General features: G+C 23.0%; 7 protein-coding genes across 7 annotated transcripts; 3 read left to right on the top strand and 4 right to left on the bottom strand.

Moving 5' to 3' along the window:
- Nucleotides 1-419: 419 nt before the first annotated feature.
- PVVCY_0802560 (zinc finger protein, putative) lies at nt 420-4,661 on the bottom strand (the record flags this gene model as incomplete). The annotated part of the gene is made up of 5 exons (XM_037634263.1): nt 420-3,325; nt 3,486-4,028; nt 4,128-4,257; nt 4,384-4,498; nt 4,660-4,661. Coding segments are annotated over 5 exons (3,696 nt in total).
- Nucleotides 4,662-11,386: 6,725 nt separating this feature from the next.
- On the top strand, nt 11,387-11,962 carry PVVCY_0802550 (conserved Plasmodium protein, unknown function; the record flags this gene model as incomplete). The annotated part of the gene is made up of 1 exon (XM_008627054.2): nt 11,387-11,962. The coding sequence occupies one exon, from the start codon at nt 11,387-11,389 to the stop codon at nt 11,960-11,962; it is 576 nt and encodes a 191-aa protein (XP_008625276.2).
- A 583-nt stretch (nt 11,963-12,545) lies between these two features.
- On the bottom strand, nt 12,546-13,181 carry PVVCY_0802540 (CS domain protein, putative; the record flags this gene model as incomplete). Its single annotated transcript, XM_008627053.1, has 2 exons — nt 12,546-12,970; nt 13,139-13,181. The coding sequence occupies 2 exons, from the start codon at nt 13,179-13,181 to the stop codon at nt 12,546-12,548; spliced, it is 468 nt and encodes a 155-aa protein (XP_008625275.1).
- Nucleotides 13,182-13,947: 766 nt separating this feature from the next.
- On the top strand, nt 13,948-14,826 carry PVVCY_0802530 (replication termination factor, putative; the record flags this gene model as incomplete). Its single annotated transcript, XM_008627052.2, has 3 exons — nt 13,948-14,130; nt 14,232-14,537; nt 14,668-14,826. The coding sequence occupies 3 exons, from the start codon at nt 13,948-13,950 to the stop codon at nt 14,824-14,826; spliced, it is 648 nt and encodes a 215-aa protein (XP_008625274.1).
- A 985-nt stretch (nt 14,827-15,811) lies between these two features.
- Nucleotides 15,812-19,048, top strand: PVVCY_0802520 (conserved Plasmodium protein, unknown function; the record flags this gene model as incomplete). The annotated part of the gene is made up of 1 exon (XM_008627051.2): nt 15,812-19,048. The coding sequence occupies one exon, from the start codon at nt 15,812-15,814 to the stop codon at nt 19,046-19,048; it is 3,237 nt and encodes a 1,078-aa protein (XP_008625273.2).
- Nucleotides 19,049-19,147: 99 nt separating this feature from the next.
- PVVCY_0802510 (glutamine-dependent NAD(+) synthetase, putative) lies at nt 19,148-21,682 on the bottom strand (the record flags this gene model as incomplete). The annotated part of the gene is made up of 1 exon (XM_008627050.2): nt 19,148-21,682. The coding sequence occupies one exon, from the start codon at nt 21,680-21,682 to the stop codon at nt 19,148-19,150; it is 2,535 nt and encodes an 844-aa protein (XP_008625272.2).
- A 641-nt stretch (nt 21,683-22,323) lies between these two features.
- PVVCY_0802500 (conserved Plasmodium protein, unknown function) lies at nt 22,324-26,193 on the bottom strand (the record flags this gene model as incomplete). Its single annotated transcript, XM_037634261.1, has 4 exons — nt 22,324-22,335; nt 22,459-22,471; nt 22,600-25,546; nt 25,665-26,193. 4 exons carry the CDS (start codon nt 26,191-26,193, stop codon nt 22,324-22,326), a joined length of 3,501 nt encoding a protein of 1,166 aa, XP_037490381.1.
- Nucleotides 26,194-26,725: the final 532 nt, after the last annotated feature.

Raw genomic sequence — 26,725 nt, 5'->3', positions numbered from 1 at the left:
AAATAGACGGAACAAAAAAAAATCCATAAATCGTGTATGCGTATGTGTATATGTATGTGAATATGATTAAAAATTAAATTATTAATTTACGTCAAAAAAGTATGTATATATATAAAGCAGCAATATTATCATATGTAAGCAAAAATATTTTTGTACGTATGTGTGTGCATATGACACGTCTTATATAGTAATAGAGTTTAAGGTTGTGTATCAAACATTTTAATCCTGACTAGTCTACTATATGTACCGTTTTAAATGTGTGTAAAAAGGAAGAAGGGAAATTAAAGTAAGCTTTCTTATTACTTGCATTTATTTGACAACAAGGGGGGAAATCTTTCTTTGTAAATGGACTCTGGATATATCTACATATTGTATATACACACATGGAATGTACTAATTTAAATACATATAGTCATAAACTATTCGGTTGTTTTTACTTTATCATTTTTGTTGAGACATTCATATAATCCATTGAAATTGTAAGTAAGGGGTGTACAATTATTTAAAACATTTTTTCCATTCTTATTATTTAAAGATAAACTATCATTATTATCATCACCGCTAATAGATTGAGTATTTTTTTTTGTATTTAATATATCGATTTTATTATTTTCATTATTCACGGTATTATTGCCATGTCCATAGTTTGAAAAACCACCATTAGTCTTATATGCCATTTCATAAAAATTTAAATTCGATATACTTGAACTATTTTCATTATTGTCTAAAAAATAGTTAGAATAATTATGTTTAGAAAGCTGAGATAAATCATTTTTTTTATTTTCATTTATATAATAATTTTGATCAGTACCATTTAATGAGTCATTTAACATACCGCTTGTTATACTATTTTCTACATTGCTAAAAAAATTATTATTATTAATTATATCATCATTGTCTTTACTATTAATACAGCCATTCTTAACATTGTTCATATTATTTTTGTTAAAATAATTGTAGCTAAATACCTGTCCGTTCATATTATTATTTACACCACTAATCATATTGCCATTTTTTATTTCTCTATTTGATTCACCAATATTAATAGTATTCATATTGTTATAACCATTTTGAAACATGCTTAATAAATTTCCATTCTTATTATATCCATTTTTATTTTTGTTCATAATATTTCTTCTATTTTGATAGTCTATTAAATCGTTCATGTTGTTTGTGTCCATTTCTACCTGACTGTTCATATTTTCTCCAACTTTTTTTTTATTTGAAAATATTTTTTCAAAATCATAGCTCGAAACATTATTATTATTTCCTAATAAAAATTTGTTAATATCATCAAATTTCATACTATTTTCATTTATATTACCAAACTTATTTTTTATATAATCATAATTTCTACCATTATTATTATTTCCATTAAGCATGCACATGTTCCATTTATATTCTGACATGTTTAATATATTGTCATTATTTCTCATTTCGTTATGACTGTTCATACGATTTTCACTCATTTTATCATTTCCTTTTCCATTTAATAATATAGTACTTTCATCGGATAAATTTTCATTTATTTCTTGTTCTTCATTTAGTATATCTTTTTTTATGTTATTTCCTTTTTTATTTATAATTTTATTTTTTTTCATTTTTTTATTTCCTTTTTTTAAATCATAATCATTAGTCAAAGATTCATTCGATGATAGTGAAGTATAACCTTCATCATGTCTTTCTCCTCCTTGTCCATTTTTTTCATCAGATGAAATTATTTCTTTTTCAATATAAGCTTTATCCATTACACCTTCATTAATAAAATTATTTATTTCATCATTTCGTATATCTTTTAAATCATTTAATTTGGAACTTGAGCTTGCTTTTATATTTTCATATTCCATATTGCCATTCCCTTTTATTATTCCAGTGTTCATATTATTAATTGCATTTTTTTTATAACTATCATAATTATTATAATAATTTGTCTTAAGTCCATTCATATTTCCTTTCTTATTAATATCCTCTATATTACAAGCGCTACTCAAATTACTAATACTGTTTACATTACTAAAATTTGTCATAGCATTCATACTGTTGCATAAATCATTAGAACTTAATACTGTATAGTTACTCATAATATGCTCATTATTATTGTTTGAAGTTTTAGGAATTATGAACTGTTCATTAAATTCATTATATTTGTTAATATTATTACTTCCATTATTATTGTCTAATAAAAATTCATTATCCATAATAATTTTTTTAAATTCATAATCAACATTATTTGTATAATATTCAAAAGATTCATGATTTATTTTGTTTTCATCATTTCGTTTTATTTCTTCATTTCCATTTTGAATATTTTTTTCAGATTGAATTTTAAGACTATTATTATCATTACTTGATTTCATAAATGCTTGCATTAAAATTCGGTTTTTAGATTCCTTTTCACTTTTACTTCCATCACCCAAATTTATATTATTCATATTATATATCAAACTTTCTAAATTCATATTCATTTGTCGCATTTCATTTAGGTTTTTCTCATTTTTTTCATCAAATCCAACTTTATTTAAATCAGAAACATCAACAGATTCATTCATTTTGTTCATTAAACTAAGATTTGCCATATTATTACCATATCGGTCTGTTCTAGATCTATTTTTATAATTAAATCCGATAGACATATTTTTGAAATTCTCTATATTATCAATATTTTCTCCTCTTTCTTTTTTTTTGTTTATCCCATTTTCATTAAAATAATTTGAACAATTCTTTGAATCATCATATTTGTTTATATTAATGTCAAAAAATTGATTATTAATTAGATCACCATTTTTATTATTTTTCACAAAAATATTTTTTTCGTCATTCATATTAATTTCATTATTATCATTATAACCATTTTTCATCGAATTAAAATTTATATCATAATTCATATTTAATAATAAACTTTGTTTATCCATCTTTCTTAAAATAGACATCCTATCAAAATTATTAATATCCTCATATGTCCCATTCATATTATTGCTGTTATTTCCCTTACTATTTTCACCATTTTGTGTATTATGTTCTGCTAACGAAAAATTATTTTTATAATACTCATTTAGTAACATTGTTTTATTTGTTATATTAAAATTTTTTAAATTTACATAATTATTACTAAACATATCTATATTCTCTCCATTATTTACATTCTTATATTTGTACATTTTGTTATTAGACAGTTCTCTTTCATCCATTAGTCCATCATAATTATAATGATATCCATTTGATGTTGTGCTCTCAAATTTATTGTTTATCAAATTTTCTTTTGTAGAATTTTTTCTTCTCATATAATCTCCATTCATCAAAAGGTCGTTGTACAAAATATCTTCATCTGTAAAGGGGGAAAATAAAAAAAAAAATTTTAAATGAAAAAAATTGCAACAGTAATCTCATAAGGTATATGCAAAAATAACAACATTGTAAGACTCATCATATTATTTCCTAAAACACCAATGAAGAGATTCACATATTTTCTTTCTAATTATCAGTACCTTTGTCTATGTCTCCGATACAACCATTAAGTTGGTTTGTGTCAAGCAAATATTCTTTGTATGTTTTTCTCTCACTATTTCGATAAAAATTAAAAGGAGATTTTTTTAAGTCCTTCATATTTTCACTATTACGAAAACGATTCATATTATATTTATCTTTTTCTTTATTTCCATCATCTTCATTATCTCCTAAACCTTTACGCAACTCATATTCATTATTTCTATTACTTTTATTAATCTTGGTATTCCTACTATTATCTCTTTGTCCATTTTTACTCCCATTATTATTTTTAGAATTATTTTCATTATTATCCTTTTCACTATCACCATTATTCATATTATCATTATAATCTTCATGATTTCCCTTTACTTCATCTGCTTGCTTGCTTTCATTACTATTTATGTCCATTTGATTTTTATAGTTTTCAATTTCTTCATTATTATAAACTCTACTCATAAGTTCTGTCGACGAAAATTTTACAGATGGGTCTAGCTGGTTTATGCTATGCGCCATGGGACATTTATCTGCCTTACTACAATACCCTAAACAAATTATAAAATGAAAAATTAATATAATATGGAAAACAAAATCAAACATCCTACTTTATACCATAAAAATAATATTTTTTTTTTATTGCTAACCATCTAAAAAATATTTTGTGCACAACCTCAGGGCCTTTCCAGAGCCTCTTAATTCTTCTTCTGTATGAGCAAATGTACATTTAGAGGCTTCACAATAACTTCCCGATAAAAATGTATAACACATTCGAGTCTAAAAAGGAAAAAAAATAATCAAATTAAAATATAAATATGGATTTATTCATATTTATAAAAATTAAAATTATACTAAAACATGGAATAAAAAAATATATCATAATAAACGTAGTAAAAATCTTACTTTGTAAAATTTTGGCATCGGTCTAACATCTAATTCCCCATGAGCCCAACTACATTTGTTGCCACGAGCGCAAATTCCTTTTGCGTAAAAAGAGCAAAGCTGAGTTTTGTATAACCTAAAAAATTAATTAAATAAGAAACAATGTATATATATTTACGGATCGAATTAGGCTAGTCTATATACTCAAATCTATAATTACACGATCCATTATGTAAGCATTCTATATATTGTTCTCAAACTTGTATTCATTAAAAGGTACACATTGTGTAGACTTACATTTTTTCCGGAATATATAAATATTTTTGATTAAAAATATTATGACTCTCTTTCCAATGGATTGATATATGAATTTATTTACACGATTTATTCTAATCTCTTCCAAAAAAACACACAATAATAAGCATACACACAAATGTGGTATAATGAATGGCTAATTTATTGCGGATATTTTAGTAAATATGAAACTACTATATATATAAAAATACATACATATAAAAATATAGCATACACATTTACATATAGATATGATTATGGATAATAGAATGAATTAATTTAATTTTTTTAATGTAAAAAAATACAGGATTTAATTGGTAAAAGCATACATAAAAATAAAAATAAACTGCATATTTAAAAGACATTAAAAATATTATTTTAAAAACAAAAATTATAATTTATAAACATAAAACTTTCAACGTAAAAAAAGTAAACATGTATAGATAGAATGTACAGGTAGTACTAAAATATATAGATAAGTATAATATATAAACTGCGAATAAATTAAAGATAGGAAATTTAATTGGTATAAAAAAATGAATGTAAAAAAAAAAAATAATGAAATAAAATTTAAAAAATGGTATGTATTATTTAAATGAAATAATAAAACATAGCATTTATAAATTTATTGGTCTATTCAAATATATGTAGCATGGGTTTGATGCTGGATATATTTAATGTTTTACTTTTGTGTATTAAGCAAAGAATACGAAAACATATACACATACAATTTGGTAGATTGTAATTATTTTAACGTATCTATTTTGTATGTTTTGGTTCTTCGTTTTTTACACATTTATTTTATTTCTACTTCTTCTGATGTTGTGGCAATTGATATTTACTTTGGGTTTTCTCTACTATTTACTTATTACTATTTTTGATATTGCTCAATTTTTATAATGTTAACAATTTATTTAACATAAAATGTATATCAGTTGTATCAGACACGCATTTATGAATTAAACAAAATATGAAAAGGGATTATGGATACTTATTATGTATTTTATTAAAAACTTCAAAAAAATAACATATGCTACAAAAAGCACATACACATATATTTATGTATATATTACAGTAATTGAAAAACTTAATTTAAAGTATGTTATAAATTAATAGAAAGTGTAAATATACATGAAAACTCGTATCATCAAATAAGTTTAATTGGGGATATATGTAGAGTATAATAAAATGCAGGAACAGAAGCCCACAATGATATAACTTAACAATAATATAAAGAAATAAGTGTATCAATAAAGCATAATAATAATATTACATAGGAATGAATATAACAAAAAATTATTATAATGACTTATAGAAAAGCAGTGTGAAATTTTGATATATTTTGAGGGAATGTGTAATGGTAAGGGGTAAGTTATAAACTAATTGATATATACATAAATTATTATATAAAGAATTTAAACAAATATATGTACGTGTAAGCATGTATTTACACTACTTGATATTTGCTGATGTTCAAATATTGTTAAAAATTAAAAATAACATAAACACATAAAAATGTAAATAAAGTTATTTTAAAAAAATACATAAAAACTTATATAAAGTATTTAAAAAAAGGACCGGAAATTATAAATTTCAATTGTTACGATAAAACTGTTACTTCCTATGATAAAAATATAATTTTATAAAAAAATAATATTCTTGTATATATGCAAAATATATAATTGTTATAAAAAATGTACACATAATACTATTTACTGATATGTACGTAAATATATACATAATACAAGCATTCTATGTAGTACAACTGCTATTGCTTGAAATATGGAGACGATAAAAGAAAAAAAAAAATATAGGAAAACAAATGCAATATTACATGTATGCACATACAAAAATAGGTAGTATTACTATTTGGTTAGCTAGATTACATGAATATATATGTACGTACATGCACATTTGCAATTTTATATATTTATATATACATTTAGCGTATTTGTGCTTATTTTTAAGAATTTTTTAATTTTTCCACATATAGGAAAGAAAAACTTAATTAAAAAATCCAGATATTTAAGAATGTGTATAGAATGTAAAAACAAAACAAATTATGTATAAAGGAAAAAATATATGTATATATATGGCATACATATGTATGCATATGTGTATTATATTTATTTATTCATATATAGATATAATTATCTCATATCATATGAAATATTCTTCAATAAAACACAATTTTTATGCATTTAATAAATAGGCTTTTGGTTTTATGTTGATACTCTTCTTATATAGTATTCCCCTATGTATATACAATAAATATATTTTTTTGTGTGCATTTATATATTCATATATACTAATTATGTACTATTCATTTACAATATAACGGGAAAGCATATTTTTTTTATGTACGTTCATATATTTTTTCCCTCTAAATTAGCTAGCTTTCTAAAATTATGTACAGTTACAAAATGCACACACACATATATGTATGATATACTCATATAAACGCACAAAATATACAATATAGGAAGATATAGAACAACTGATTATTAAAACAAAACAACGTTTCATTAAAATATTACCACAAAAAACGTATGTATTGTTTAAACTTTATTCATGAAATATACATAAAGTAAAATTTACTCATATGCTTATTTATTCAATAAAGCGTTTAATGCACATTCGAAAAAATAGAAAAATGGGTATGTATTATTTAAAATGTTATAGATTTTCGATTTTGTACTATTATATATTAAGAAATAAATTAATATTACAAAATAAATGTATAAATTATTAATAAAACATCAGAAAATAATAGTTGTACATATATTTAAGCTCTAAAAAACACAATAAAAAATACTTCAAAGTAGTTCACAATTTTATGTAACCTTTTTAATAATTGTACATAAGTGTATAAACTTATAACAAAACGGCAAAACCACTAGATAAACGCACACATATACAGTTCTGTGTTTGGGGTGAACTGATATGTCTATATAAAATACACTGTCTCTATATATGTATATACACGTGTAACGATTAAAAAAAATAATAACATAATATACTTTTTTGGGAATCTTCTTATTATTGGATTATACATAAGAAATAGATTGAAAAAGTATATTTAAAATATAATTGAAAAGAATTTAAAAAATATATATACTTATTATTTTAAAAGATTATTACATATATTTTCTATTTCTCTACATAATATGCATTTATAAAACGGTCGTTGCATATGCAAGCTCTATGCATTCACATATTTATTTGTATAATTATAATGCGCAAAAAAATTGTATTAATAAATATATAGGAAAAATTCTTCAAAATACGCTATAAGGGTTAAAAAATTTAACTTAGACATAAATTAAAAAAAAATATAACGAGATCATAAAATATACAATTTATTTCCATATAGATATAGTTTGGATATCGCTGCATATATCCATATATTTGTGTATTTATATTATATATATATGTATATGAAAACATATATGTGTATATATAAATGCATATGCTTACGATTTATTGTATGGATACAATACAATAATGCATGTTTATACATGTACAGGAGAAATATTTCGAATTATAAAAGGGATGACTTAGTAAAATACATATAAAGAATATTGTATAAGTGCATAAAAGTGTATATTATATGCACATAAAGGAATATTAAAACTTTAAAATAAAGGGTTAAATATATATATGTTATAAAACATAGGTGTATATACAAAACTCTATTTATAACTATATGCATATAGACACTTTCGCAATAAATACGATATCGTTAAAAATTTATATCAACATGTATATATGAACCATTAAAAAACTAATGTAGCAAGTATTTAAATAATAATTAAGAATTAGTGGCAATAAAATATTGGTACATAAAAAGAAGGGCTGTCTTTATGCTAATATCTATGTAATCACATGCATACATATGAATTCTTTTATGCCTTTATATTTTCTACATATATATATATATTATGCATACCCACGTAATATTTGTATGTACAATAAATTATGCCCATACATAGATATTATATTCATATGCTATCTTATTCTCTTTATATATATAGAGAAAGGTGTAAATGAATGTACATAAGCATCACATGAAATTACTTATTTAAGGTGTAATGGAAAAATATTACATCAAAGATATTGAGGATAAATATAAGCGCAAAGAAATAAATAACTGTTTAAAATGTATGTATCAAAAAGATGGAGGGGAATGATTGTTCTCTCTCTCTTTTTACATATATTAATGTAACACAATTAATTTTTTTGTGTATTTATTAATGGATTAATATAAACTACTTGAAAAATGGAATACAGAGATGGATTATAAAATAAAAGGTTTAAAAAAGGTGAATGTCCAAATTTATTGATAAAGGGACCTGACAATGATTTCGATTTTCACTGTATGCTCGCTATGCAAAGTGTAATAAATAAATAAGTATATATATTATATAATATTTATGTGAAATAAATATATATATATGCACATATGATAACATATGGGGATGATATCTCTTGTTCTATAGGAGTGTAAAATTAATAAGAAAACATAAAATTTCAATATATATATATAAATGTGTCATAATTTGATTATTATAAAAATCAAGACCTTTATCATATATAGTTTTGAAATTTTGTAGATATATGTATGCTTATAGAAATTTTAAAAAAAGCACATAAATTTTACAAAAATTGTTTGATAAGCTAAATAACGTGTGTTTATTAATTATTATTATTGTTATTTTTGTTAGTATTCCATATTTTATTATATTTTTTTATTTTTTTTATAATTAAATTTAGGCTTAAAAAATGGGTAACACGACATGTGTGTAAATATAGAGGGATAAACACGAAGATATAAAAATATATTAAATAGAAATTATATATCATATTTATAAAAAAAAAAAAAAAAAACATATAGAATGTACTATTCATATGTATGCATATTCTCATTCTTTCACCTGCACTTCTTTTTTAGTGTACGTATTTTATTTGTAGCTTTTATAATTTTTTTTTTTAAATGATAATACTTAATTTTTGATGTCATGATGAAAATAATATTTTTTGTAGGTCTATATATATCATCCTTTCTATATAAAAAGGATGTACATACATATTATTTTTTTTAATAATGTACCGAAAATAAAGCACTATATATTATTCACACATTTAGTTATTCATTAATTTATTTTTACTATTTTTATTATTTTTATATGATACACCCTACAAATTAAGTACACTACCCTTTTAGCCAAAAAGACACAAAACATTTTGATAAACTTAAAGACAAATAATAGCATAATAATATTAAAACCCCATAAATAGTAAAAAGAACAAAATTTGAAATACTAGTAAAAAATATATAACACATAAAATAGTGCACTAAAAGTGTACACTATAAGATTTACCGTCTTTTTTTTATCACGGTATTTTTCATAGGTACATACCATGAAAATATTTATTTTATATTAAAAAAAAAATAGTATTACCTATATAATAATAAAAAAAAAATCAAACTTTATTTAATTTATTTTATATTTGTATTTAAAATACCCTTTAAATAAATCATAAGAAATTACATATTTTTCCCTATGTACTAATTCGTATGGTTTTGGTTTTTTTATTTTGAAATGCATATAATAGGATTATAAAAAAAAAACATTATTATTACTATTCATAGTAGTAGTAATAATAAAAATGGTAGTTATAAAAAAAAATATACTACTCACAAAGTAGTACTGTTATTTTATTTTTTGGGGGGAAGGTACACACCTTTGGGTACTCATTTTGTTCAATATAAATTAAAAGTCATTATATTTGTTCAAATTTCAAAATTATGGTGGCATAAAAATAAAGCGCAATATTATATATACATATATATGTTTATTTATTTATTTGTTTGTTTGATCTTAGGAAACTGGTCGGTATTTCTCCCTTTGCCTATGTTCCCCTTACACTACAATATTTACGAGTAATTATTAAACTGTAATTTTATAAAACTATTGTATGCATATATTTTCTTTAAAGTATTACAAAATTTGTAGAGTGTAACTATTTAAGTACACTTATAGCTATTTCTGGAAATTGATTTATAAAAAAAGGGGAAATAATAAAAAAAAAAAAAAATTATTAAATAATTGTCAAAATATTATAATGAACAATTTGACGGAATAAATGATCGATTAAGTTCATAAGCATATGTTTCTTTTTCTAATAAAAAATGGAATATATAAAAATATCAAACTGTGTAAGTTTGAAAAAAATAGTAAAAAAATAAAATTACAAGGCTTAATGTTTTAAGATAAATAATTTGTTCCTGGCATTACTACATATATATATGGATATGTTTTAAAAAAATTATTTCTTCACAATATTGTATTTTTTTTATTTTTTATTTTTTCACATTTTATTGTTTAGTTCAATTTAATATAATAATTTTAAAAAAGTATAAAATACTTTTGTTCTTTCCCTACTACTTTATTAATATATTACAATTATTTATGTACATATTTTTGTATCTCCTTTTTGGGCTTATTAAGGAAGGTACATTTTTATGCCAATTTAAGTAACTTATTTGAATGAAGGGGATTAAAAAATTATATTTCAAAATTTTTTACACACACATGTAAATATACACGCAGTGATCATAAAATATATCTTACAGTATGTGCATAGCAAATGATACACTATACAGGCATATATATAATACAAAAAATATAAATAATACATAACTACAATCGTTAGAGAATTTCCCAAAATGAGCATAAATATCGAAGAATTTGGAGAGGAAAATGTGGAGGAATTTAAACTGAAAAGTGAAATTAAGTCAATAGAGAATGAGTTAAAAAATTGGTTTATAAAAAGACGATTAAATATGGAATTAAATTATTCATTAAAAAAATTATTTGATAATTATAATTTTGTTGGACTATCAATAAATAGAAATATAGATATGAAAGATAAAATGATGTGGTATGATATGGTTAATGGTAAACCCGAATTAGAAGATACATTATCAATTGATGCTAAAGAATATAAATCCGATCAATATATAGATATGTGGAACTCAAGTACAACTGTTGATAATCCCTGTAGACTTGTAGGTTCAATATATTTTCGATGTTTAAAAAATAATTATACTTTAAATCAAGCAGATAGAGAACATAAATGTATACATAGTTTTATGAATTTTAACAATTGCCGAAAAGCATTAAAACTACAACAAGCTAATAATATTAAAAACTCAATGATTAAACAAAATACGGAAGATAATATTGCCAAAGCTTTATTCGAAAGACGGAGTAAGCTCCTTGAAATGGTCAAGGGAAACTAGTAAACAAATGAACATACCAAATTGGGTCGTCAAAAATGACATACTAACTTATTTGCATCACCTCAAAATAGACAATAAAATTGTCTTACCAATTAGACCCATGTCTGTGTAAGGCGAAGTAAAAAATAAAAAAATAAAAAACAAAAATTTTTGACAATAAAAATGTTGAAAAAAACTTACTAAGCAACAAGCTTGCAGAAAGTCTGCTTTTAAAATACATGAAAAAAATATGCAAATAATTAATATAGAATAATGTACATAATCTAATAAAAACAAGTGTAACCATGCATGTATGCATATATTCACATATGTTGTGTGTGTATTATATATTTTGCATTTATTATTATTTTTTTTTTTTTACATTAAACACACATAAACTAATCATTTTTTTGTTTACCCTATTTAAAAATATCTCTACCAATTAAGTATTACTCTTTAACAATTATCATACATGTAGGGGAAGAGAAATTGCCCCATGGCAATCCTATAATTTTTGATGAAAGCCACTTTTATGGTTTTAAGTAGAGAACATAAATAAGAATATTATCTACTTCATTTTTATTCTTTTCAATTTTTAGCATAATTAATATTTAACTCCACCCATAAAAGTTCGAGCATCCGGTACTTGCCCATTAAATGAGGCAGACGAAAAATCAAAATTTGGATGTTCCATTTGAAATCTTTCTAAAAGCATTTTTTTTTTTGTATTATTCTCATCATCAGGATTTAAATTTTTATGTCCTTTAAAAACACAATTCCATACTTCTGCTTTTTTAACTTTTGTTAATAATATATGCAAAATATTATCATCAATATACCAATATGAACATTCTTCATCAATCAAGCTAAATAATTCTCCTTCTAAAAAGCTTTCTGCTCCTTTTAATCCAATATTAACTCTTTTACATTTTATATTTATGTCTAAATCATTTTTATTTATATTTGAATTCATATTTATATAAATGTTTACTTCATCTATTGTTTGTTCCCATTCATAAATTAAAACACCTATATAAAAAAACACCAAAAAAAAAAGCACTATGATATTGCATTTTTCAAAATAGCCTAATTAAACATTAAAAAGGTTGTTTTTTTTTTTTTTCATGGATGAAATGTCTTAACATGATCAAACAATAAGATATATGTTTTAGCATGATCAAACAGCTTTTATCCTACCATTGTTCATGTATTTATGTCTTTTGTTGTATAGTTCCCCCATATTTATACATACACATGCACTTAAATATATATATTTGTTTTACTTTCTATTTTAAATTATAAAAAATGCTTAGTTAATAAAAAAAGGAAAACAAACAAATATGGATCATGAGTAATGCTACCTAAAAATATTTTTTTAGTATTTATTCAAAGTCGCTTTAACTTGTTTGCTTGACCATTTGGCTTATAATGTGAAATATAGCCATATTTATCATTCACAAAAAAAAATAATAAATACAGTCGGAAAAATTAATATGATAAAATAACGAAAAAATAAAATATCAAAAATAATAAATTACCGGGAAAATCTTATTACCTTAACAATTACATGAATAAAAAAAAATTCATTCTCTTCATATATTAAAAAAAAAAAAATATATATATATATTTTTTAAGTTATGATGGTAAAAAATATATACATATATAAGCAACATTAAATAATAGGGGAATACACTTTTTATATACCATAAAATAATTGATTTATTTTTTAATCCTATGCCATCAATATATTATTATTAATAATATATTTCCTCTCTCTAAATAGTATTGTACTATTATTGTTATATAGAGGAATAATATACAAATATGCAAAAACAATAAGAAAAAAAAAAAAAAATATGATTACCAAATACTGGATAATAAAATTTCCAGTTTGACTATTTGTAGCGATAGAAAAGCTAAGGACATTAACCATCCCAATATTAATATTATAAAAAAAAAAAACTTTAAATTTATCAAAAAGTGTATAAAGAATTTTTTTTAGTATAATGGGAGGAGATGGGGGAAGTTTACCTCAAAGAGTAGATTTAGTTCGTATGAAAAATAAAAGATTAAGAGAAAATACGGGAAGTTTAGGATATGAAAAAAATACACTTGTTACAGTTAGCCATAATAAATTTAATAAAAAAGAATTAAAGGAATATTATTTTAGTCATTGTGTTATATCTCAAGTAAATTAAATAAAATTATTAATCTACCAATAATATATTTATATACATGTGTATGCATAAATATATATTGTCTACCCTATTATTCATTCTGCTATTTTCAGGAACTGCTTACAGAACCATTTTTCTGTTGTCGTCTTGGGTACTTATATAATAAAGAAAATGTTTTTAAATTACTTTTAATTAAGAAACAAAATAAAAAAAAAAGAAAAAAAGATTTATATGAAAAATTTGCACATATAGACTCCCTTAAAGATTTAGTTCTCTGTAAGAATAAATTAAATGAAGATAATAAATTAGTTTGTTTGATTTCAAATGAAATAATCAATTCAACTTCCGGTGCTATATGCCTATTTTCCTGTGGCTGCATTTTTTCAAAAAAAGTTTTCAACAAAATTAACATTTCAAAGGTAATCTTAATGGCTATACCATATACATATATGCTCCTATTTGTGTAAAACATGAATAAGACATTGTCAACATTTTCAACATGCTCAATAATGCATTGTCATTATTTTCTTTCATTTTCATCCTTTTCAGGAAGATGTTTGCATAGTTTGCAACAGGAAATTTAAGCCAAGTGATGTCATTGAAATTGGCTTAGATGATGAAGATGCCCTTGAGGAAAAAAGAAAAACAATTAAAAAACGAAAACTGGATAAAGAAAAAAAGGAAATAACTTATCACGAAAACAAATAAAGAACACACTACACTATATTTGTGCATTTTTTTAGTAATATTTTATATCATACTAAAAGTGTGAATTATTGAAATGACCAGCTCTACACCAATTCAAAAAAAGTTTAAGAAGAAAAAACCCTCGCTATTATTCTCGTGTTATATATATTATTATTCATGAGAAACTTTTATAATAATATACAATCAGTGAATGAAATGATGAAAATAATAGTCACACATGGATTTACACATTTATTTAGTATATTTTAGTCGTTTTCCCAAAAATAAAAATATATATATAACCATCTTCCTAAAGTATATTAAAAATGTTTATTTTAATTTTTATATATAATATACATTACATACATTTTAATTATTTTTTGTCTTATTTTGAAGTAACTCGCCATTTTTAGTATTCTCAATTAAAGCCTAAATATATATACCCATGCAAATATGCATGTTAGAATATATTTTATTTTCCTGTTCACTTATAAAATTGGTGGAAACAAATAAAATATACAAAGGAGGTAGATTCTTTTTGTTTTTTTTTATTGAGATGCGTATAAGCTTTACGTATTATTTTATAAAATATGAATGAAATTAATTATACATTTTTTAGATATAATTTCATTAACTTAAAGATGAAAAGTAATAATTAATAAAAATCATAATAAGCGAAAAAAAATTATGAACATAATATAAAAGAACGAAAAAATTATTAACAGATATAAATTAAAAAAAAAAATAGCAAAAAAAATATGAACATGCATACAAAGTAGCTATTATTTTTTTTTTATTTTTTTTTTCTAGCCATTTAAAATAAATAAATAAATAAACAAATAAAATTTATTTGGCTTTTTTTTAATTTTTAAAAAGGTTATTTAATTGAAATGAATAGGAATACATACACACACACACATGTATATAATATAGCATATGGGCGTATGGACACACAATAGGCAGGGAATATTTGCTATGTTTTTTTTTGTATTCTTGTAAAACAAAAATGGAAGGATTTAGTGAAAGTGACTATAGTGATATTGCAATTGGGATTATAAAGAAGTATGAAAATAATGTAATTGAAAAAAAGAAAAAGCTAAATGAGAAAGAAACACGTTTAAATTACAATAATGATTATAACAAAGAAGCAGATATAATTGCTAACAATAATAATTTAATAGATCATGCCAAACTTTTAGAAAATGATAAAAGTGATGATAGCAGTTACGATTCGCTAGTTGACGATTTTTATAATAAAGCAGTAACAAATTATAGGGAAAGTTGCAAAAAACAAGATAATATAACCGATTTAAGTAATGGAGAAAATGATAAGGAATTAAAAGAAGTCGACAATAATAATAATAATAATAAAGATCCAAAGAAATATCTCAAAAAAAAAGTGATACAACGAAATACGGAAATATTGAAAAAGTATAATAATAAACCATTAATCCCATTGTTAAAAAATAATAATAAAAAAAAAAAAAATGAAATTGTAAAAGGGGTCAAAGTAAAACCAGTGAAACATCCGAATGAATGGGATAGCAATCAAAATGATTTAAACAAATTTAAATTATCTAAAGAAGAGATAGAACAAAAAAGAAATAGTTTTAAGTCACGAAATTTAGACAAGGTCAAAATAGAATATCAAGAAAGGCTAAAAAAAATGAGAGAGCGAGAAAAAAAAATATATTCACTTAGTAATTCTAACCCCAAGGAAAATGTAAAAAAAAAAAAAAATCAATCTATTCAAGAATTAAAAAAGAATGGAGAAAAATCAAAATATGCACATAAAAAAGGTTTGAACAAATGTGGCATGAATATTACTTCACATAAAAAAGGAAATAATCAAGCAAATCCAGTTAATTGCAGCAAAGAAGATGCCGAAAAAGCTAAAGAGGAAGAAATAGACGAAGAGGATGATGTAGTAACAGATGGTGGTATCCCATTTAGACATTTAAATAAGTATGGTCGTCATAGACATTCATATATTTGTAACGAAACGGATCATATAAACGATGGGTATTTTAGTTCAAGTGTAAATTTCGCTAGAAATAATTCTTTTGTTAATCATGTTAATAAAAGAAAAAAAAAATATAAAAAGAGAGGTGATAAAAATTACTCTGATTATGATGAAGTTTATGTTTATAAATATAGAAGAAATAATCGAAAACATAATGGATATTTATCAAATATTTCTAATGAAGGAAGTAACATAGATTTAAACTGTCTTAGTGAAAACGAAGATTATGATACTCAAACATATTGCAATAGTTCAATAGATGAAATATATGATAAAAATAATCGGATTTTAGTATCACGATATTTAAGATGCAGAAGTGAATATCCAAGAAAAAATAAAAATTATAAAAAAAAATTACAAAGAAAAAGTGAAATAAAAAATAAAGATGATCATTATATTGGAAAATGTATACACAAAAATAAGTATAAGCATAGTTCAAATATATCAATAGATAATTGTTCTGAATATGATTATATGACTGAATCAACTGATGTTTCCTCTTTTAGTAATGATACAACTATAAATAATTTTACAAAAGAACTTGAAAAATACACTGAGCCTTTATGTATTGATATCGATAGTTTTAATACTAAAACTTGCAACATAGATTGTTATAAAATTGAAATTACAAAAACAAAAGAGTTTGATGAAAAAAATATATATCCAAATCCAGAATTAAAAATCTGGAAAAAATTGTTACACAATGATAATAATAGTGATATGGAATCATATGATTTATCAGAAGGATCATCTAGTTGTACAGGTGATTATGATGATCATATATTTGATTCCGATTATTCCCAACAAATAAGAAAACTAAATTTAGACACTATACAAAATAATAATTTATTAAATTTAAAAAAAGTTAAACTAGAAACATTTAACCATATTAAAAAAATGATTAACAAAATTAAAAAGTTAAATTATAATGAACTAAATAATGGACATAATTTTCCAAATTCTATAAATATGTATTCAGATCCCTTTAAGGACAATCGGAATGTTACAGAAAGTTTTAATATCTACTATGATAAAGAAAATGAAAATATAGCTCACCCAAATAAACATTTTTATAAATATAATAATATAAAAGAAGGAATAGAAAGAACTGGTGGAACAGCACCTTTGATGGAGTACCTATTTAATGATGATGCTGAAGGAGATAGTAAAAATTATGTTTCATCAAAAAATGAAATATATAAATATTATAATAAAGAAGAAAATTCATCATTAAATGAAAGTAATAAAAATATTATTAACATTAATAATAATTTAACAAATAGTAATATGTTTCCTTTTTCTTTTTCTCATTCGAATAATAAAAAATGTTTTATTAATAATATACATGATCATAAAGATGGCTCACTAAGTTATCGAAATAGCAGTAGTGAGATAGCTAGCAGAAATAAAAATAGCCAAGCTATGTTAACTAGCCAAAATGAAGACATACCAAATTCTAATGAATATGTTACATCATCAAATAATTATAAAACATTATCTATTAATAATAGTTCAGATGTAGATATTCAGCATTTTGAAAAAAGTTCATCTAAAACTGCAGATTGGGGAGAACTAAAATCAATTAATCCTACAATTATCAAAAGGAAAGAAAAAAATCAAAAACATTCCACCATTTCAAAAAAAACAGAAATGAAAAATGGCATTAATTATCACGCTCCTTCAAACAGATCAAACCTTAATGTTCCAAGAATTGTAGTGAAAAATGTTGACAAAAAAACAAGAGGTAAAATAACAAGCAATAATCGCATAGGTAGTGCATCAAATAGAGAGGATGCAAATAGTTGCTTCGAAAAAAAAAGCAAACCAAATATACATAACAAACGGGAAGCAAAGGAGGGTTTAAAAAATGGAAATAAGGGTAAGGTAGACATTATAGAGAGTAAAAAAAAGAACAACAATGTTAATGATAAAAATAAACTAAAAATAGTAAACGAAAAAAAAAAGAAATGTGTAAGCAAAATCGATAGTAATATTGGGAATGGGAAAAAGAAAACAGAACAAAGTTCAAATAAAGAAGATAGATTAATAAGTCAAAAAATTATTAACACATCCATTAATTTTGATGATGTACATAATCTAAGTGAGGATGATAATTTTATTTTTGAAAAATATTTAAATGAAGAAAGTTCTAAAGAAAATGAAAATTTACAAGACATAATAAATAATCAAGTTATAGCATTCGAACGAAATTTTTTATAAAAATGTGTAATAAAAATGGATAAATTAATAAAAGAAAATGTAGTACATACAAAGGTACTTATTTGTGATGCCATCCAATTTTGGCTATTTCGGACTTATTTATTTGGTCTGGTTTTTGTCACCCATTTTATTGTCCATGGGGATTCCATATCGTTGTCTCATTTGATCGAAATCGATTGTGGCAAAGTTTGAGAAGTTGTTCATATTAATAGCACATGATTCATTTTGTAAGGAAGGTGGAAGGATAAAAAGTTTGTGAATATTTTTATATACTTTTGTAAAAAATATTTGAATTTTATCAAATATATCGGATTTAGACATATTTGGCCAAAAATATTGAGAAAGATAATAATACATAGAAGATGGGCCTAAAGAAAATTTATTTTTTAAAATTGTTAATAATTTTATTTCAACAAATTTTAAGTTTAATTCATTTTCATCAATTTGTTTATTATCTAAAGGTTTTAATTCTGCACTTGGTGAATATGAATTTATTTTATTTAAAATTTGAAGATCAAAAATAGGATTATTAGCTATGTAGCACATAGTTTCTTTTATTAAAATTTTACTGACATTTCCAATAATATCAATATCACCAGATGAACAATCATATTTTGTAAAATATCCCAATATAGATTCATCTAAATTTCCAGTAGCTAATGTTATTAAGAATTCATTATACATATTATATTGTGCATATTTTTTTTGACAAATTAATGTATTAAAAAAATATATCATAATCATTCTTGATCTTGATTGTATATTTTGTAAACACAAATCATGATAATTTGTTCCATTTTCAGACTTAAATTTTAATTTTTCATTTAAAAAATTTTCTCCTGCATTTTTAAAAAAATTAAATATATCATCTATACAATAAATGTTATGATAAGAATTAATGGCTTTACTTAATTCTTCACTAAAATATTTTGTCTCTGAACTATTATTTTTTGATGGCATAGATAATGTATTTAATAGTTGATTACAAATACTTTTTTTACATGCTTTATTTATTAAAACATTTTTTAATTTATTTGAAAATGCTTCTTTATTTATATCGTCAATATGTTTTTTTTCTCCATTTTTTCTATCATCTTCAATTTCTTTCATCTGAATTTCTAACATCGTTGATAGTACATATACCATACATGCACAGAAGGCTGAGTCTATTCCTCCAGACAATGCTAAAGTAAAACCTTTTGCTTTTGATAAGTGTAAAATATGCCATAAAAACATAGAACAATTAAAACTTAGTTCTTCATAAATATTGTGTAATCTTTCTACTTTTCCATTAAAAATATAACAAGAACGAGACTCCGTTTTAGATTCGTCATCATTTTGCATATCATCACAATGATGGTTGTTAAATAATTCCGTTAAATTTTTATTATCTTTTGAATATTTATTTATGTTAAAAATGTCAGGAAGATTTTTCGATAATATATCTTTAGAACATTCTATAGATAAAGGTATGTCTTTATTGTATGTGAAAATGGGTTCTTTTGTATCTTTGTCATGTTTATTAATTGATAGTAGAGATATTTGCTTTTCAACTTTATTCTCACCACTTTTAGAATTCATTTTGTTTCTCTCAATTTCTACCTTGGTAGATGCAACTTGAATCTCGTAAAATGAATACCTTCCATTTTTTGTCAAAATTTTGTCATCTTTTCCGATAAATGAGAACCCATCAAACATATACAAATAATTATCACACCCAAAATTATTACTAAAACATAAAGTTAAATGTGGATATTTTTTTGTTAGATTCATTAATGCTGAAAAATATTTTTTAAATAATTCAAGTTCATTAGTTATATACCCATTTACTAGCAATACATCAACACATTCTAAATTTATTTTATTTGTAGTGACCAGTTTTGTATACTCTTTTTCAAAAGGAGATATATTTTTCTTATTGTCACTAACATAATTAATAGTTTCATTCGAATTAGGATCCCATTTATTAAATATATCAATTCTATCATCAATAGTTTCATTTCTTTCTATACTAATTAAATCATCTAAAAAGGTATGCATTATTTTTACTCCGTCATATTCTATTATACATTTTCCTATATATGTTTCTTTTTGTTGTGTTATCTTTTGGATACACATTGGCAATGGAAACGTTTCAAAATTATTAGAAATTATATTAACATTACTGTTCGAAAAAATGATAGAACTTTGTCCATCATTTTTTGCATTTTCATGATTTAATCCAGTATATGATGAAAAGTACATCGACTGATCATTATTCTCAACATTTTCCTTAGGAGATATATATATAATTTGACTGTTATATATAATGACTTCTGAACTATATAATTTTTTTTTAAAATAAATAGGCATACTAATAAAACATAATATATTATCCGTTATATTACCATTTTCATATTTTTCCTTTAATATATTACTTAATGTTATCCAACAATTTTCATGAATGTCTTCAATTCCTTTAAAACTATTTTTACAACTTACTCCAGTTATTTCTAATTCACCTCCAATTCTTATACTACAATTTAACTTTTTACATTCTTTTATACTTTCTATTATTTTTAATTTATTTCCTTCATAATCTAAAGGACTCGAATATATCGAGCAGCAACTCAATCCTATACTATTTTTTTTCATTCTTAAGTTTTTTAGTAAATAATAAGTAACTCACTATTTTTTTAAATGTATAAACATACTTAGTATACACATAAATATAACAAAATTTTTAAAAATATATTTTTTTATCTAAACTTATAGGTATTATTATTAAAATGGTAAATAGCAGGCTCATAAATAATTTATTACTTTTTCAAATAGGTTATGCATATATTATTTTGTAGTAAATTCAAAACAAAATAAACCATCATAATATTTTGCACCTTACGTGCTGCTGCAGTTTATTTTTTATATTCATAAGTCTAAAAAAAGTGAAAGAAACATTAAAGAAAACTGTAAGGAACTGTAAGCATGCAGAGCACTGTAGCAAAATAAGTCCCCAATTTCAGGATAATAAAACGAAAAAATAAGTAAACACTATAATAATTACCAAAAAAAAAAATAAAATCTTCCGATTTAATATAAACAAAAATGAGAAAAAAAAATTAAAAAAAAATAATATCACATATTTGCATGTTTTGTAACAAAATAAAATGAGGAACCTTTAGGCTGGTTCCTTTTTTCCATCTTGAACCTCCCTATGAATATTCATACTCGTGCTTAAAAATGTTAAGTAAATGAAATAGGGCAACACATATTTAACGAACAGCATTTTCCGCGATTTAGCTACCAGCCTAAGGTAAAAATGTGGAAAAATTTGAAAAAATTTGAAAAAATGTCAAAAAATGTGAACAAAATATGATGAGCCAAGCATGCAACCCATATGTAGACTGCTTCATCTCCTTTTTCAAACTTACCTGGTAAAATGGACTGTTACAATGGAAATTGCAATAATGAGGATAAAGTTTGTTATGAACATTAGCTTGATTGAAAATGAAATCGGACTAAAGGAATAGTAAAAAGTAGTTATATACGAAAAACAGCTAAAATAGACTAACATAGCTGTTTTGGATTCACTAAAGTTTGTAATAAATGGAATTATAAATATACTAGTTATAATTTTCCCAATTAAATATATATCAAAAACATTAAAATGATTTAATATTTTATATATATGATGGGTATCATATATTTTTTCATTTAGCGAATACGTTATATCTAGCATTCCAAAAAATATATTAACTAAACAATTTAAAATTGAACATATGTGTAATATATTTATATTTCTTTTGTTTTTTATTATAAAGGATGGAATGACAAGTAAAATATTAATAGCTAGCTGTATCGGTATTCTTATATACATATACTTTTTAAAAGTATCGTCATTTACAATATTGTCTATACTGGTTATATCCATTTGAGCTTTCGATCCAAACATCTTTTCAATATAAAATCTAAAAAATGTATCAACCCTATGTAATATATTAAAATTGTCATTATAATTAATCTTCTCGTTTTTGAATAGAAAACAAAATATATGCATTTGCAAATAAACTATTAATACGTTTAGTATTAACAAGAGTAAAATTAATATCCGAGTTCTTTTAAAATAATTAAATAAAATATTTTTAACCCAATAAACATACCAACTTTTAAAATTTTTGTAATTTAAAATATATTCTAATTCATTGTCTTGCATACTATATTTCCATTCTGATTTATAAAAAACGTCATTATAATTTTCCCAATATTTTTTCTTAGTTCCATTTTTATCATAACATAATTTGATTTTTTCAAAAATATGGCTAATACATTTTAAAGATAAAAAAAACATTTTTATATAATCAAAAATTGTTTTATTCTTACTTCCTACAACATTATCTGGATTTTTCATATAATCTACCGATATAAAATCATAAAATTTAAAAAAATGTTTTTTTTTTGTTAATATATCTGATTCATTTCTCTTGCTAAGTATTGTCTGATAACACCTTGATTGCATATCAATTTTTTTATTTTTATCCTTTTTACTTAAGCATCTACCCCATGTATTCGATGATTCTTTGTCTTGATATTCCTTGATTTCCTTCTTATTCATTTGTTCATTCTCTTTCGAATTTTTATAAAAACCATCATCATGATTCATTAAACTTTCATCATTTTTTTCGCTAGTCTCAATATTATCTTTATTTACATCCTCATTAAACACATAACTGCTTTTTGATTGTTCACCAAAATAGAAACTTTTTCTCTTTTTTCGAACCCAGCATTTCCCCACGTTTCTATCCATTTTATCATTCATGCTATTACCGCCTTGTTGTCTAATTGAATTCATCCCATTTTTTTCATGCATCGTATTTTCAAAATTTTTACTATTTTTTTGTTGTTTTTTCTCCCCCCTTAAAACACTCTTTTTCCACTTACAAACTGTTTTAATAGTTGGGCTTGCACTTAAACTGGTGGAACTATTTTCTTCGTCTTTACTATTTTCATCACTTTCTATATGCTCTTCTTCAACGGAATTATCTACTGCATCATCAACAAAAAAACCATAGTTACATGAAGATGCATAGGAACTCGACTCTTCGGAATATAATATATTTTTTTTTGAATATGATTTATTTATATAAAATTTATTATTATTTTTTATCAAAAAATTATTTCCATTATTATTAGATAAAAGACTATGAAATTTATTTATATTTTTTTTCTCGTCTATAAAATCAGAGCATTCATATTCATCTTCGTTTTTTTCTTCTGTTTCATCATGATCCATAAGGTAAAATATTCTCGTACTTTTTTTATTTGCTTTCATAATATCTTGGGCCTCACCATTCGTATTACTATTATGCTCATTATAGTAGCTACCCTTATCATATTCAATACCCTCACTCTTTGAAGTTGCCTTTAACTTATAGCTAGATAGTTTTCTTTTTTCAAGTGATTTCATCAAATCTGAGTTAAAAATATTTATTACTTTTGAATTATTATTACCCTTTTCTTTTTTTGATAAATTTTGTTTATGATTTTTTTTATGCTTATGGTGATTGTTGTCTATACCGATGTTCATATCTTGGATACTCTCAACGGTTTTTACATTACTTAACAAATTTAAGTTCGTATATTGTTTACCTTTAGAATTTGGAAATAATTTTTGTTTTTCATTGAGAAGCGTAAATAATTGATGATAATAATTATTTTCCTCATTATTCTTTGATTTTTCACTTTTTAAATATTTTGAAATATTATTTAAGTTGTGTCTTTCTAAAACATATAAGGGTATTATTTTAGATTGTTTTATATTCCCATTTTTATCAAAATAAATATAATTAATTTTTTTTTTTAATTCCTCTGAAAGTAATATATTTCTTTTCCTATTAAACTTTACTAAACCATTACGTAAAAGAGAAAAATTTTTCTGTACAACTTTATTATTATATATATCAAATTTTGTGCTATTCATTTTTTCTATATTGTTATTTATCTGATCACTTTCTAATTCATTCATATTGGATAATTCCACGTTACTCAGCTTTTTTAGGTTTTTTTCAACAGATCCATGTTTATCCAAAAATGAATATTTTCTATCATCACTTTTATCCATTACATATTCATGAATCCAGTTTTTGTTTTTCTTCTTATCAATTTCATTTACATTCTTTTTTGAGTTTTTTTTACCCTTAGTTATTATTTTATCATTTTCTGTATGATATCCCTTTTCGCTATTAATAAATTTATCAATAGATATATTGGACGATCCCGTATTTAATATTCTTGTATTTTTTTTTGTATTCATAAATCTTTCTTCATTTTGAAAAGCGTCTTTTTCCATTTCGATATGAAATGAATGAAAACTCGAGTAATTTACATCACTAACATCAAAAGGTGTGTCGCACTGAATTTTATTTAAACTACATTCAGATTCATATGAATATAATCCAACTTTGTTTACTGTCTTTATTTTTTTTATTCCGTCATTTACTTCATATTCAAATAAATTGTTTCCTGCAGTGTATTAAAATGGAAAAAAATGTTAATTTTTAATTATATAGTTACATTAATCTATCCATAAATAAAATTTAAGTGATATGAATTTTGACAAAATGTCTTCTTATTTTTTTACCTAATATGTCTACACTGATATTATTTTGCTGGCAATATATCAAATTGTTTCTTATCAAAATGGCTCGCTTCTCCAGCTCATGAAAATATGACTCAATATTATCAAAAGCTCGTAATGGTTTTTGCTTAATATAAGCTACTTGTTTAGCCAAAAAATATAATACAATATGAGCTATAATAGGTATAGAAAGGTGCACTGCTAATAATATAATGAAGCAAAAAACAACAGTTGAATCAGCGAAACTATAATAAAAACGTATAAACCCACATGAAAATGTAATTAAACAAATAAAAAATAATTCTCTTATTCTAATAGAGGTTATTAGTCCCAAGGAGTATATAAAATAAATACATTTTATCCATGATAAAGCAGAAGTAAATAAAAGTGATGATGACAATGGTGCCAAAAATACATATGCAACTAGCATATAATTAATATAAATAAAATGTTTTTCATTTGGGTTGCTTGAAAAAACTTCTGCTATTTTTAATAGTCCTATTTGTAAAACAAAAAAAGTGCACCATATCATTTGGGTTGTTCTTTCTTGAATACTTATAAATTCAAATGTATTTATTCCATCCAACAAAAAAAAAAAAATAGACATAAATATCAACAAAATTAACGAATGGATAGAGTTTATAAAAAACAAATTTATGTAATCAATTGACTTCTTCATTGTTTATACTATAATGTACAAAAAACAGAACAAATATATACAGGTAGACAAAAGAACAAAGCGATGTCATTTAAAACCACACAAAAAAATCAGCACAAAATCAACACAAATCTACATATGTTCAGTTATATAAATAGTGACATGAAGACACCAAACATTTTTATTTAAATAAATAACATGACAAAATGTAGAATATAAAAATAAAAAATAACAAACCACTATAAACAATAGTTATTACAAATTAATATGCTATAGAACAAGTGACCAACTAAAGTGTATTCAAAATGTAGACATTAATACATGGATTTCTTGTTTTATTATATAACAAATAATAATAATGATAAATAAAAATATAATGCAACATAATATAAAATAGTTTATTGTT

Source organism: Plasmodium vinckei (genome assembly GCF_900681995.1).
Source record: "Plasmodium vinckei vinckei genome assembly, chromosome: PVVCY_08".
Taxonomy (NCBI): domain Eukaryota; phylum Apicomplexa; class Aconoidasida; order Haemosporida; family Plasmodiidae; genus Plasmodium; species Plasmodium vinckei.
This window is presented reverse-complemented; position numbering and strand designations above follow the sequence as displayed.